Raw genomic sequence first — 15,939 nt, forward strand, 5'->3', positions numbered from 1 at the left:
TAAATCCAGTAACAGTGCAGCACATAAATCCAAGGTATAAAGCCAATGATAGTGCAGTGTATAAATCCACTAATAGTGCGGTATATAAAGCCAAGGAATAAATCCAATAACAGTGCAGAGTATAAATCCAAGGTATAATGCCAATGATAGTGCTGTGAATAAATCCACTAATAGTGCGGTATAGGATTTATTCCTTGGCTTTATATACCGCACTATTAGTGGATTTATACACTGCACTATCATTGGCTTTATACGCTGCACTGTTATAGGATTTATTCCTTGGCTTTATATAACAGTGCAGCGTATAAAGCCAATGATAGTGCAGTGTATGAATCCACTAATAGTGCGGTATATAAAGCCAAGGAATAAATCCAATAACAGTGCAAGTATAAATCCAAGGTATAAAGCCAATATTGGTGCAGTGTATAAATCCGATAATGGGAAAAAAAAGATAAGAAATAGTGTAGACGGCACTGGTAACCCTATAATATATAAAGCAACAATATTATAGGGTTACTGATGCCATTTCTACACCATTTCTTGCTCTTTTTGACTTATTTTTTTAGGTGTATGGCACAGAAATTTAAAGGGGTTATCTGGTCTAGAATGACAAGTCTTCAGTCACTCTGATTCGTCACAGCACATGCAGTGTGCGCTGCGAGGATTTGCCAGCATCTGCACCAAGAAAGGCGGCCAAGAGTGCAATATGCATACGCCCAGCCAGAATGGTTTTATTAAACGATTGAAAACACTTGTATTGAGTGAGGCCATGTCCATTAGATTCGGCTTGCCATATCCTAGACTGGACAACCTCTTTAATTTATAGGTGGTGCCTGTCCCCATCCTTTTCCTTAAAGGGAATCTGTTAGTAGGTTTTTATTATGTAATCTGACAGCATGATGCAGGAGTTAAAACACTGAATTCAGTAATGTGTCACTTATTAGGCTATGTGCTGTTAACTTACAATGAAGGTTTTATCACTAGAAGATAATCCGTGACTGGACCACAGTGCACGTGAGCCCTGGTCTGACCACGCCCTCTCCTCTGATAAGCAGCTCACTGTCAATAGGCCATGTACCCAGAAAGCTGTCGGTGTGGGCGTGGTTAGCTTTCTCAACTCTGCTGAATGCTACATCTAAAAACTGATTGTGCCACAACTGCTGCCCCCAGTAAACTAAGGTACACCTTGCTGTAATCGGGCTCACTTGCCCTATATTTTTCTACTCTCAGATTAAACCGCAAAAACCTGCTGTGCGGCATATTCACCTGCATAGTGCAGCAATAGGTCTCACTGCCAAATTAGAGGACTTGGTAAGGGCACATTCTCACAAAAGTGACGAATGGCTCACAGACCAATTGTAGCTAATGAGCTAGTGCACATGGGTGTTACCCCACACAAAACAATGGTTCCAGCAAAAAAAAATTCAATCTGGTACAGAAAAGTGCATGAATTAGAAGGGAGATAATATGCCTTAAGGTACCGTTACACTTAACGATTTACCAACGATCACGACCAGCGATACGACCTGGCCGTGATCGTTGGTAAGTCGTTGTGTGGTCGCTGGAGAGCTGTCACACAGACAGCTCTCCAGTGACCAACGACGCCGAAGTCCCCGGGTAACCAGGGTAAACATCGGGTTACTAAGCGCAGGGCCGCACTTAGTAACCCGATGTTTACCCTGGTTACCATTGTAAAAGTAAAAAAAGAACACTACATACTTACATTCCTGTCGCGTCCCCCGGCGTCAGCTTCCCTGCACTGTGTAAGCGCTGGCCGGAAAGCAGAGCGGTGACGTCACCGCTGTGCTCTGCTTTACAGCCGGCCGACGGTGACACTGGGGGACGCAGTTAAGCTGACGCCGGGGGAACGTGACAGGAATGTGAGTATGTAGTGTTTTTTTTTTTTTTTTTTTAACTTTTACAATGGTAACCAGGGTAAACATCGGGTTACTAAGCGCGGCCCTGCGCTTAGTAACCCGATGTTTACCCTGGTTACCAGTGAAGACATCTCTGAATCGGCGTCACACACGCCGATTCAGCGATGTCAGCGGGTGATCAGCGACGAAATAAAGTCCTGATCATTCCCCAGCGACCAACGATCTCCCAGCAGGGGCCTGATCGTTGGTCGCTGTCACGCATAACGATTTCATTAACGATATCGTTGCTATGTCACAAAAAGCAACAATATCGTTATGTGTGATGGTACCTTAACTCAGATGCTTACGAATACACAAAGCCCATCAGTTTATCAGATGGCCTACTGAGCCTGGCCTTAGGTGGTGTTAAACCTTATGGCTGTCCTTGGCAGACTGCTGTCCCTTCCGATTTCACTTTATACACATGCATGCTTGGCTCAACTGAGCGTGCATAGGTTATCAATGGGAGGAGGGGAGTAACCTACCGCTAGACATCTATTGGTGGCTGATTTATCTTCCATGATGATTCAAGATGCCATTCCTACTTTCCCCTGGCACCTGCTGTCAGGGGATATCAGGAAAGCCCCATACACATTAGATAGCAGGCAGGTCCCACCATTGCTAATCTAGTACGTATTGCTACCTTTAGCTGCCACTTTTCTGACCACAGTGCAGGCCACTCTAAAGCCTTGCTCATTTTGTAAAACACTTTATTTGGAAAATCATTGTATTTAATGCAGATGTGAAAGAGGTTTTCTCTTATGTCTGCAGTTCTGTTGCCATTTATCTCTCCCCTGTTATAGAAGTATTGGAACAAGAAGATTAGATGAAAGCTGCAGGGAAGCCATTAGCGTGTATATCATTAAACATCTGTATTCCATTACATCTATGGGCCCCTTATATACAACCCTGACTCCAGTTATTTTGGAAGACTTGACTGCCATCCAGTTATAGGCAGTTTAGCCATAAAACGATAATTCCTTAGTGGACGAGGAAGGCTGTCTGACTTTGGATGTCTCACATCGTCCTGCTAAAAGGCAAATTATCCTGATTCTGTATTGTAATAAATAGTTAAATTCATGGGATTTTGGTGACCTCTAGATAGTGATATATTGTTTGTTAGAATTTCCCCAGTAATCTTATGAAATTTTGGGGAGTAAATAAAGGTCTACACATCTATAACGTCTATGATCTGTTATCAGACTATGCTGCTCTGTGTGAGGCCCACATAGTATGGATAAAGGTAAAAAATGGCACAAAAAGAATAAAGAATACCATACATATTTATAAGTCTGTCGTATTGTGAATGGTGGATCCTGTGGGTGGGGGGACCCATTGTAATCCTACCTGTAATGATAGTAAGATGACTGCTAAGAAGTGATCTCTACGTAATTTTCAGCCTAATATAGGTGTAGTGGGAAAATTGCCAGATTTCCCTCGTGACCACTGCAGCCAGTCACTGGTTTCAGAGCTGACACTGTTTTTTTTTTTCTTAAAACCACTTTAGTTTCAGAGCAATGTGACTGTGTGGCGACAATAAAATCTCTTCTCATTTTTTTTTTTTTTTTTTTTTGCTGGTTATCGAAGGGCTCATTAAGCTTTGAAAGTGACACCAACAAGGACAAGTGTATTGAAGCCATGAAAAATAAAATCCAGAAGTTGGAAGATGAGAATAGAGACTTTTTGGCCGCCTTGGAAGACGCCATGGAGCAGTACAAAATACAGGTATCCATCTATAGCCCATTGTTTGTCCTGCATGACTAGACCTTCGCGGCATGCTGAATATTGGGTGGTATTGCTGAGACCACCACCAGCTGCTTCTGTATCTCCCAGTCAGTATGTGACTCTGACAAGAGAGCATCTGTGCATGCGAAGCTTTATTTACCACTATACCTTACTGATTAGCTGTGAGGGTATGTGCACACGTAGAATGGTCCACTGCGGATATTTCCGCAGCGGATTTGATAAATCCGCAGGGCAAAAACACTGCGTTTTTCCTGCAGATTTATTGCGGATTTACTGCGGTTTTTGTGCGGATTCCACTGCAGTTTTCTTTTATGGAGCAGGTGTAAGGGTATGTGCACACGATACGGATTTTGCTGCGGGTCTGCAGCTGCGGGTCCGCAGCAGTTCCCCAGGAGTTTACAGTACAATGTAAACCTATGGGAAACAAAAACCGCTGTGCACATGCTGCGGAAAAAACTGCGCGGAAACGCAACGGTTTACATTCCGCAGCATGTCACTTCTTTCTGCGGATTCCGCAGCGGTTTTACAACTGCTCCAATAGAAATCCGCAGTTGGAAAACCCCAGTGAAAACCGCAGAAAATCCGCGATAAATCCGCAGCGGTTTTCCACTGCGGATTTATCAAATCCGCTGCAGAAAAATCCGCAGTGGACCCTAGTATGTGTGCACATACCCTAAAACCGCTGCGGATTCCGCACAAAGAATTGACATGCTGCGGAATGTAAACTGCTGTGTTTCCGCATGATTTTTTTCCGCAGCATGTGCGCTGCGGATTGCGTTTCCCATAGATTTACATTGTACTGTAAACGCATGGGAAACTGCTGAGGAAACGCTGCGGAACCGCAGCAAAATCCGCAGCGTGTGCACATAGCCTGAATGTCTGCCGTACGCCGCTTTCCCAACACGTCCATTCAGGAGCTTAAGAACGATAGGTAATTTTGTATCTACATGGATGATTATTTGCCATTTTTCTTCCTAAGTTTTAGTTGTTTGCCTGCTTTCTAACTTAAAAGGGATTGCTGACAGGAATAAAAACAATAAGAAACAATGCCAATTTAATGTAATATCTATAATTAGTGTTATTTGCTAATTAAAAGGATTTGTCTCCTGCCACTAGGAGGCAGCCACTCAGTAGATAAGTGTTTGCTCCTTCCACCTGCTATACCCCTCCAGCAGGCACTGTCCTGAAGGTGGCAGATCTCTCAGCTCTTATACGGCTTCTCTGCTTTTTATTATTTCTATTGTTTCTTGTTCACTCCTCCCCTCTATCTAGGACACAGGGGAGATTCAACCTCTTTGTTCCCAAGTGAGGAGGGAAACTGCTGAATTGTGCACGCTTCCATTGCATTAGTCTTGTTCCACTAACCAGCCACATGACGCCTTTCAGCAGGTGAATCTGTATGTCCCCTTTCAAGGCAACATCTACATAAACTCCGCTTGCCCCCTACAGCAGCGTCTGCATAGAATCCATACGTGCTCTTCATGTGGTCATGTGATTTGTCACTGGACATGCATTCCCCTTCTTTATCACGTCAAATTCAGTGCGCCGTATTATCAACACATACTTTCTCCATCACTTTATTGGGGGACACGGGAAACCATGGGTGTATGCTGCTGCCACAAGGAGGCTACTCCCATCAACTGACAGAGGCGAACCAGTTATTTGCTTAGTGTCCAAGGAGGCAGATACGGGTCTGCGTTCAGACCCGTCTCCCATCTTGTTGTGTTTTACTAATGATTTCCCTATTTTTTTTTTTTAGATACAGCTTGTGTTTTTGGGCAACAGGGTGTAACTCCTCGCCCTGATTTCCCACCAAAGGGGCAGAGAACAGTGTGGTGCCATTCATTGTACCCTCTCTAGTCTGACAGGCAGGACCTGATGACCCCAACACTTCAAGTGTGTCTCATGGCAGACGGTCCTGCCTTTCCCCCCAGCTGACTCCTTTTTTTTTTTGGACTATTTTTGTATGGTTGTCCTGTAGAAGGAGTCGGTGGACTCTGAAACACGTCAACAATAAACCTGTAATTTTATATACTAGAATTCCTGTCATATTTCCAGAGAGCGCAGAAACACTTCCAGTCCAGTTACTTTTATGTTCAGTAATGAAGTCTGTGTTTTTACAGTATTATCTTTTTCTCTTTTTTTGTGGGAATATTCAGAGTGATAAATTGCAGGAGAGGCAAGATGAAATTGCTAAGTTGCAGTCCCGCCTGGAGCATGTGAGGCCTGGTCTGTCCATCACGGCCCTGCTGGAAGATGTCCATTTACTACAGATTGGGGCAAGACCGAGTACAGCGCCTCTGGTTTCAAAGCCTTCGCTGACACTGGGTCAGAATACATTTTTATCAAGCAAATGTTCACCAGCAACTCATAAGAAGGTTTGTACGAGCAGGGTGGACCTCGGTCAATTTAGTTAACAAATTAGATTTTTTTATTTAACTACCTCTGGGTCGGCTCACATTAAGCGGGTTCAAATGGAGCCCCCAACAGAGCATTCAGTATAATAAGGCAGGAGTCACTTTGGGCTTCGGTCAGTCTCAGGTCCAGCGGCCCCTGCCTTTCTTAGGAAGGCAGAAAAAATCACATAGTAGATTACGCTTTTGTGTCTGCCTAAAGAGACGACCGTCGCTGGAGCAGAGACCTAAGTGACTGGCTGCCTCTACACTGAATGTCTCTGTTGGAAGGGGTGGGGGGTCAGCAGGTAAGAGTTAGGCTAGTTCTGAAAGAATAGCTACTAAAGGATATAGAGCTGAGGGCTCAAAGAGTATAGTCCTAAAATAACAATTTTATTGGAATAAGTTAAAATTTACATTATAAAAATAGAGGCTGCTAGGCAGAATACAGGGAAATGCAGACAAAGTGCATAGTGCAAAATCACCATCCTACAATGCTACATGAGTCTATCAGTATATAATTACACAGGTAGACCAAATTCATGGGCTATAATAAATTAATCAAATGCCATCTCGATACAAATCGTTATACAACACTTGTTCTGTCTAAATAACAAAGGCTGGAAAAAGCCAAATGCAGAGAGAGAAACTAAAGTGCAAAGTTTGTGTGTATAAAAGCGGGCCTGAAGGCCTCTGAGGCATGGGATTACTTACTCCTAATGACCTGAAGAATAATACTGCCAGGTTATTTATATCAGATAGTGAATACTCTAAGTACAAACCCCAAAATATTAAGGGTGATGTTGCTTTTTCTTTACAATTTACTACACTTAGAAGGTTTTTTCTATTTTTCAGTATATTACATAATAATGTGAATGGCGTCATTTAAAACTACAACTCGTCTTGAACAAAAACAAGCCCTCATACAGTTGTCTCCTAAAAAATAAAAAAGTTATGACTCTAGAAAGATGGGGAGATAAAAATGAAAGCTCAAAAAGGGAAAAATTACATTTTTTACTTAGCTCTATGTTGTCAGTGTATCTGCTGCTTATGGGATGACTATACTCCATGCTCTGTGCATTCGACTTCAAAGTCATCTCGCTCATTCAGATGTCTGCGTCTTGTGGTCCGTTTATGGACCGTGATACACAGACTCAATGCTGACGGATTTGATTATCCTACTTGTGCACCACCAGAATTCCAGAAGTGATACACAGACTGGCCGTGGGCCTCCTGACCTGAACTTGACAGCCTACAGTATGTATGGGGTGGTCTACTATGGGTCAGTAGACTCCTGGATATTCTGTGCATCACAGTTCATAAATGGACAATGATAAGCAGACTTCTGAATGAGGCTGTAGCGAAGCTGAGACTGTGACAGTCCAAGCACCAGGAAATCAGCGGTGGCTACAGAAGGTTTGGGCACCAGGAAATCAGTGGTGACATTTGGGTTGGGCATCAGGAAATCAACGGTGGCGACAGAAGGGTTGGGTACCAGGAAAGCAGCGGCATCGAGAATACATCAGGCAGCCTGACATTGTACTACTCATGCTTGGCTAGCAACCTGTTATCACCTCTGGAAGTGGACCCCTCCCACGTCCTGGGGTCACCGCTATTTTCGGTGTTAAGAACCGGACTACGGCGGTGGCTTCTTCCAGCAGGAAGTTCAGTCGTACAGTTCACACGGATGCAAACAGTATAGGAAATGCAGTCAGTTTCCAACCACATCTCTCTCTCTCTTCATATTCTCTCTCTCTATCTATATAACCACAGTTCACACGGATGCAAACAGTCTAGGAAATGCAGTCAGTTTCCAACCACATCTCTCTCTCTCTCTTCATATTCTCTCTCTCTATCTATATAACCACAGTTCACACGGATGCAAACAGTCTAGGAAATGCAGTCAGTTTCCAACCACATCTCTCTCTCTCTCTCTCTTCATATTCTCTCTCTCTATCTATATAACCACAGTTCACACGGATGCAAACAGTCTAGGAAATGCAGTCAGTTTCCAACCTCATCTCTCTCTCTCTCTCTCTCTTCATATTCTCTCTCTCTATCTATATAACCGTAATTTGTCATAGTGAACTATTTTCAGAATATTTTGTTTATATAATTAATAAACAAATGATGCTACGTTAAATTATAGTGATTATCCCTTATATCATACATCGTTTTCACATGGTTTTACAGGTTTTATTTAACATGTCATTCATTTTAGTGTCTGGCTCTTCATTGTTATTTCAGATTTCCGAAAGTGTTGCTTCTTTGTCTAAAGAGCTTACAAGGAATTTTCAGAGTGGAACCCAGAAGCTCGTGTCCAGCATGGAGGAGGCGGACACTGTGCTGTACAGGCACTTCAGTGAGGACTCTGATCTGTCGGGACACTCAGAAGGAGAAGAGACCAAAGAAAATGAAGAATCTGAAAGGGAATCTACCAAGTCTCTTCCTCACAACAGGTAGCCATTTACTTTACATTTTTCCAGTTATTTGGGGTTTTTTATATACTTTTTTTGATCTTTGTCAAAATATATTTTACTATAAACAAACATGGTTATAAATAACTGGATTTATTTAGGTATATTCATTTGATCTTCAGGAGGATAAGGGAGGGTTCTGGCGGATGAGATATCAATAGGAATTCTTGGAAAACTAATGAAGACAGCTAAATGTAAACGAAAAACTATACAAAGCTTTTACAAATTGTGATCAAATGACAAGGGTGATTTATTTATATTTGTAATTACACTTTTGTAAACTGATGTATTTTTGTATAATAATATATTATGAAGGATGTTCAGCTATTCAAAAATGATCAGTTATCGAATTATTAAAAAAATATAAAATTGTAAATTACTATGTGCATTTGTGTTCAGTCACTTGTAGACTGATACCCCTAAATAAATTCCTGAGTGACCAATTGCTTCCAGAAGTCACTTAATTAGTAAATTAAGTCCACCTATGTGTAATTTATTCTCAGTATAACTGTCCTGTGAGGGCTTCAGAGGTTGGTTTGAGAACATTAGGGACCAAATAGCATCATGAAATCATGAAAACCAAGGAACACACCAGACAGGTCAGGGATAAAGTTGTGGAGAAGACTAAAGTAGTGTTAGGTTAGTAAAAAAAAAAAAAAAGCTCAAGCTCTGAACATCACAGCGCAAACATTCCAAGACATGGCCGTCCACCTAAACTGACAATTCCAAGCAAGAACAACTCCAATTAGAAAAGCAACCAAGAGGCCCATGGTCACACAGGTGGAGCTGCAGAGGGCCACAGGTCAGGTAGAAGAATCTGTCCACAGTAGCTCCAACAAAGTGTTAATCCGCACAGCGGGGAAGCCCACTCAGTGCACAGATAACTGCATGAACTGATGCTGCAATCATATATACAGCAGTAACCAGTAAGTGCTCCGTAAGTCGGGGTGCCACTCCAAAGAAATAGCCACAATGGATACAAAAATTGAAAGTAACGGATGGCACTCAGCGGTTAAAAAAACTTCTTTATTCCAATACTTTAAAACATCGGAATCGGGAGGATGGGAGCAGGAGTGGAATAGACGACAGCCATTTTGCGCTGCAGTGGCGCTTCTACTGGTCACACAGGACAACTATTAGACGTATACTTTACAAATCTGAACTTTCTAGAAGAGGGATAGGAAGAAAGCCATTTTTTGAAAGTAAGCAATAAGAAGTCCAGTTTGCAAGAAGCCATGTAAGGAACACAACTAGCCTGTGGAAGAAAGTGCTGTGGTCAGATGAGACCAAAGTAGACCTTTTGGGCTAAATGCAAACTAACACCGTACATCACTCTAAAACACCATCCCCACTGACAAACATGGTGGTGGCAGCATCATGCTGTGGGGATGCTGATCTTCAACAGGGACAAGGAAGTTGGTGAGAGTTGATAGGAAGATAGATGGAGCTAAAAAATACAAGGCAATCCTGGAAGAAAACATGTTAGTGACTGAAAAAGACCTGAGACTGGGGCGTAGGTTCACCTTCCATCAGGGCAACGACCCAAAACATCCTGCCAGATCTTCAATAGAATGGAAGAATTTTCATGTGTTTTGAATGGCCCAAGTCACAGTCCAGACCTAAATCTCATTAAGGACCTGTGGCAAATCTTGAAAGTTGCTTTTCAGATACCTCCATCCAATCTCACTGAGCTAGAGCTAATTTGCAAAGAAAAATGGGCAAAAAACTTGGTTTCTAGATGTGCCAAGCTGGAAAAGACATACCGTATTTTTCGGACTATAAGACGCACCGGACCATAAGACGCACCCCAAATTTGTGGTGAAAATTGCAAAAAAAAAGATTTTTTTATAAGATGGGGCTCCATCTTATTGTCCAAATTTACAGTAGCTTACCTGAGGGCTGGCGGTGGCACAGCAGGGTCACAGGAGGCATGGTGTCGGCAGAGGAGGGGTGATGCGGTACGGCGTGCACCTAAGCAGGAAGGGCGACGCCACAGCCTGGTGTTCATAGGGGGTTGCAGCAGTGGTGTGGCGACGTCAGAGGTGCGGGGATAATGAGCTGTATGGCGTGAGCAGGGACCCTTCCACAGGTGAGGTGACGCAGGGGCCCGGTATCCAATGTGAGCAGCAGAGCCGGGTTAATTACTGGTTTCTCAGTGGCGGCGGCCATCTTCCTGAGGCCGCACGTGCACAGATGGAGTGCTCTGCTTCCCGGGGCTTCAGGAAAATGGCCGCACGTGCGCAGATAGAGATCGCGGTGGCCATTTTCCTGAAGCCGAGATCTAAATCTGTGAACTCAGCTTCAGGAAAATGGCCACCGCGATCTCCATCTGCGCACGCGCGGCCTCCCGCAGCCATTTTCCTGAAGCCCTGGGAAGCGGAGCACTCCATCTGCGCACGCGCGGCCTCAGGAAGATGGCCGCCACCACCGATAACGCCACGATTCACCCAGCTCTGCTGCTTACCAGGCTGCTGCGTCACCTCACCTGTGGAAGGGACCCCGCTTACGCCATACTGCTCACTGCGCCTCCTCATCCCCGCACCTCTGCCGCAGCCACACCACTGCCGGTAAGCCTGTATTCCAACTATAAGACGCACCCCCCATTTTCCCCCTTTTTATTGGGGGAGGGGGGGAGTGCGTCTTAGTCGGAAAAATACGGTACCTGAAAAGATTTGGATCAGTAATTGCAGCAAAAGGTGATCCTGCAAAATATTGACTCAGGGCTGAATACAAATGCATATGACAATTTTTAAAATAATTAGAAAACCGTGTATCATGTCCTTAACATTTCTAAATACTTGCTACTTTGTGTTGATGTATCACATAACATACATTTAAAGGGCAGGTGCTACATTTTTTAAATTATTTGCAAAATAAAAATGTTGCAAAACATGATGTTTTAGCAAATGTTGCACTAAATAGGATTTATGGTTTTATTTAATAATGTTTTATTGTAACCACTAGAGGCTGCCATTTTACCTTTCAGGTCTGTAAGGGTGGCTGCACAATTAATATCTGTAGGTATTTTATTATAGCCCAATGCTATCCGCTGAGCTCCGCTTACACTCTATCACAGGCCCTGTGATGCCGGAAGCTGTATTGTTCACTTCCGGCATAACAAGTCCTGTATTGTGAGGAGGACAATCTGTAGACGCCGGAGAAGTTGGACAGTAGAGGCAAGAAGCGCTCACTGGAGCCGGAGCAGTGAGTGCAGGTGACTTACCTACATGCTCCTCTGTCCTGTTATTTCAGGCGCTGCGCATCTTGAGCAGACATCCTTCTCACATGCTGCTCCGCTCTCCTGCTCTGTCCTCCTCCTGCTCTGTTACCTGTCTCAGCCTCCCCCACTCGCACACAGTCCCAGCAAACTCCAGTAAGCTGCATTCACAGCCAGCAGACATAAAATACTGGGTAATAATGGAAAAAATGTGACGGGGAGACAGTGAGGGAGTTGACACCTGGAGTACAGGAGAGCAGGGATTACAGCCGGAGCAGGGAAATGGTAGCTGACAGGACAGAGACTAAAACAGGGAATGACAGGAATGTGATTCACCTCACTAACAAAAGTCTCTACATATCTTTTTTTTTTTTTTCCATGTGTGATCGTGCATGTGTATTTTCCCGTGTATGAGCGTGCATGTGTATTTTCCCATGTGTGAGCGTGCATGTGTATTTTCCCATGTGTGAGCGTGCATGTGTGTGAGCGTGCATGTGTATTTTCCCATGTGTGAGCGTGCATGTGTATTTTCCCATGTGTGAGTGTGCATGTGTGTGAGCATGCATGTGTATTTTCCTGTGTTTGAGCGTGCCTGTGTATTTTCCTGTGTGAGGGTGCATGTGTATTTTCCTGTGTGTGAGCGTGCATGTGTATTTTCCTGTGTGTGTGAGCGTGCATGTGTATTTTACCGTTGGTGTGAGCATGCATGTGTATTTTCCTGTGGGCGTGCATGTGTATTTTCCCGTGTGTGTGAGCGTGCATGTGCATTTTCCTGTGTGTGTGAGCGTGCATGTGTATTTTCCCGTGTATGTGTGAGTGCATGTGTATTTTCCCATGTGGGTATGAGCGTGCATGTGTATTTTCCCGTGTGTGTGCATGTGTATTTTCCTGTGTGTGTGTGAGCGTGCATGTGTATTTTCCCGTGTGTGTGTGAGCGTGCATGTGTATTTTCCTGTATGTGCGCGTGCGTGTGTATTTTCCTGCGTGTGAGCGTGCATGTGTATTTTCCCATGTGTGTGTGAGTGCATGTGTATTTTCCCGTGTCTGTGAGTGCATGTGTATTTTCCCATGTGTGTATGAGCGTGCATGTGTATTTTCCTGTATGTGAGCGTGCATGTGTATTTTCCCGTGTGTGTGAGCGTGCATGTGTGTGTGAGCGTCCAGGTGTATTTTACTATATATAATAGAAGAGATCTGATGATCGCAGCTTCACGTAAGAAATACAGTATAAAATGAAATATCTAATCCCATCATGTGTGAGACACCCCAGACCGCTATATCTAATCCTATCATGCAGTACACTACACTGAGCTCTGTATCTTTAGATATGTGTAGTGTATCACATGCTGCGAATAATCACAGCGATTGTGATATACTTCACTTATCTAACCCCAACTTATGATACAGCGAGCAGCACCAACTAACATAATTAGTGCTGCCCGTCATCCTCGGTGACACTTTACTTGTCAGTACCACTGGCAGTCATCAACAAAATGGCTCCTCACTGTGACCCTAAACCTCACCCCTTCTTATCTTCTAATGTGAGCTAGTTGTACGCTAGGTTGTCATGGCAAATTTCGGTAGCTGCTCCCCCTAGTGTTTACAGATGGAAATACCAAACCTTTTAAAATTATTTTTCCGATTTTACTTAATTAAAAACAATTTTGTAACAAAATTAAAACATTAATACCTTACATTGTTCAATTGCTGGAAAAAAAATGTTTTGATGGCACCTTCCCTTTAAATTTGTAGGTGCAATGTGAACAAAATGTGTGTGTGTGTGTATATAGATATAATGTATTACTCTTTCTCACGTTAGATCTAAAAAGCTATCCAAAGTAGATGTGAAAAGCTTTGTGACATCTCATAACCAGAGGCGTCCTTCATCTATTCAAGACAGTGAGGATGAGGACGAAATATTGCTTGATAGAAACTCACCTGGATGTAAGTGCAGTTTTATTACATCCACTTAGAAATTTCCCACTGTGTCTCACCAACCCTTTCACACCTGGGCAATGTTCTATTTTTTGTGTTTGTTTTTCCTCCATGAGCCATAACTTTATATTTTTCCTTCCCGTTGCCGTATGAGGGCTTGTTTTTTGCAGGACAAGTTGTACTTTTCATTTTATCATGTGATACACTGGAAAACTGGAAATAAGTTCCAAATCCATTGAAATTGCAAAAAAAATTTGTTTTTTTTTTATTATTTTATGTTCACTCTATGGTAAAAATGATCTGGCAAATGAAATGATGCACTCCCTGCCAGCGCGTGTTAATTTCCACTGTCTGAGATTGACAGCAGCATTTAACAGGTTAACAGCTCCACTCCTCCCACAGCTGTTAAAGGAATATAATGGCCGATTGAATTACCCATCATCTGCCGGGACAGATGCAGTCTTGGCATTCGAGCCTGCATCAAAGACAGAGACATGACTTTTGACGTACATGTACATCAAAAATCAAGAAGGGGCCAATACTCTGGCAAATAAAAGGTTCCTGTTCGCATCCCAATGTACCTTCTCATTATATGGGCATGGGTTTGTAATAAAACACACTTAAATCCATGCAGAGTGGATTGTAAAATCTTGGGCAGCACATTTACAAAGTGTCATGGAGCTACGTCTATTCTAAAACCTTCAGCGATTACATAGTCATATATGTGGACAAGCTGTGATTGAAAAATGGCAGTGTATGAGGTCTGATGCGTAAATTACCGTGGTGGACAAGCACTCACGACTATCTGCACAATTATTTCTTGGTTGTCACTGACCCTGGGCCTGCTGACCATATTTTTATTTCAGTAGTTTAGTTAAATTTATCGTTTCCTTTAGTTTTATTGTTGCCTGCGTAGGTGATGGCCATTAACGTCATATAGTAGATATGGACATATCATTTGCTGACATAAAATAGATCCCATGAGTTTTGACTATTACGTCACACATGTGGACGTATTAAGAATCTACTATTAAAAGCAGCCTAATCTTATTTCTTTGCTGACATAAAGATAATTAAAACTGAATCGATTTTTATTTGGTTCATGCCTTTTCTGTTATTTACAGCTCCGTGTAAGAAGAGAGAACATTATGTACCAAGAGACAGTCCTAGTCCAGGAAAAGACTCCAAATGGAGACTGCGTCAGGCCCAGCAGAAGATCCGGGAGCTAGCTATCAACATCCGCATGAAAGAAGAGCTTATTAAAGAGCTGGTTAAGACTGGTGAGACTTGGGTTGCTTTGATCCCACATGAGATAAACACTTATTAAATTCACTTCTTCAGGCCTCAAGAACAGCGTGTCCCTCTAGTGTTGAGATGTTGGTTTCCCATATGCCTTAAAATGCATGTTTTCATACAATTTTTCATGTATAACTTGCAGATTTCAATCAAAAAAGTACTGTCTTCAATTTATGGACAGGTCTGCTAGGTTTTGTCTGTTGTACAAGCTGCCGTGCTGAACCTTTGTTGCTGTTGGTTTTTTTTTAACCATAAGTTACACATTTGGGAGCACTCATTATTATATGGCCAGCAGTAAAGAAAAATTTAATTATCGTGGGTGTAGCATGAATTAATAACTTTTAATGTCTGTTCACAATGACTGGGGTGTTGCCTTCCTTTCAAACAAGGAGCTAAGATTTTACAAAAGCTTTTGGTATGCAACTTATTGTCCAAGTTCTTTAAAGGGGGTTGTCTGGAAAAACTTTTTTTTATTCTATAGGGCTGCACATCTTGAACACAGTAATCACATTGATATTCACTCTCCCTGAATCCACTCCTGTCCCCACCATTGTTTTGGTTCGGGTGTTTTCAAACAATAGGGAATTACAGATTTTTTTCCCAAGGGTGGGGGCATCCAGATAAACGTTTCCAGAGAAGGAGATGTATTGATATCCTGTATGCCTCCCCCCCTGACATGCTCAAACTTTGGGCTGAATCTCCAGTTTCAGACCCCCTGGATTCTGGGTTGTTTTCCAACACGATCCTCCCTCTTTTGGACGGCGACCCCCTCAAGGATCCTTTTAATAGGATTGCTGGCCAAATGTCCAAATCGGTTTACGTCTGGGCCAAACTCCTTCATCAAGGTATCCTTTCAGGAGCCCCAATCCAACGAACTAGCTGATCTCGCTGATCAAATTGCTCACCTGGGTAAATATCTCCTCACAACGTCTCTCGAAGCTGCAGGTTGCTCAGCTGTT

General features: G+C 43.0%; 1 protein-coding gene across 2 annotated transcripts in view; it reads left to right on the forward strand.

The window, feature by feature from the left end:
- KIF7 (kinesin family member 7) overlaps positions 1–15,939 on the forward strand; it is a 109,818-nt gene that overhangs the window by 35,452 nt on the left and 58,427 nt on the right. For both annotated transcript variants that reach the window (XM_069766211.1, XM_069766212.1), the window contains exons 6-10: positions 3,504–3,641; positions 5,822–6,040; positions 8,303–8,514; positions 13,569–13,693; positions 14,809–14,964. In XM_069766211.1, coding sequence (XP_069622312.1) covers positions 3,504–3,641; positions 5,822–6,040; positions 8,303–8,514; positions 13,569–13,693; positions 14,809–14,964 — 850 coding nt within the window. The remainder of the gene's footprint in view (positions 1–3,503; positions 3,642–5,821; positions 6,041–8,302; positions 8,515–13,568; positions 13,694–14,808; positions 14,965–15,939) is intronic.

Source organism: Ranitomeya imitator, chromosome 4, assembly GCF_032444005.1.
Source record: "Ranitomeya imitator isolate aRanImi1 chromosome 4, aRanImi1.pri, whole genome shotgun sequence".
Taxonomy (NCBI): Eukaryota; Metazoa; Chordata; class Amphibia; order Anura; family Dendrobatidae; genus Ranitomeya; species Ranitomeya imitator.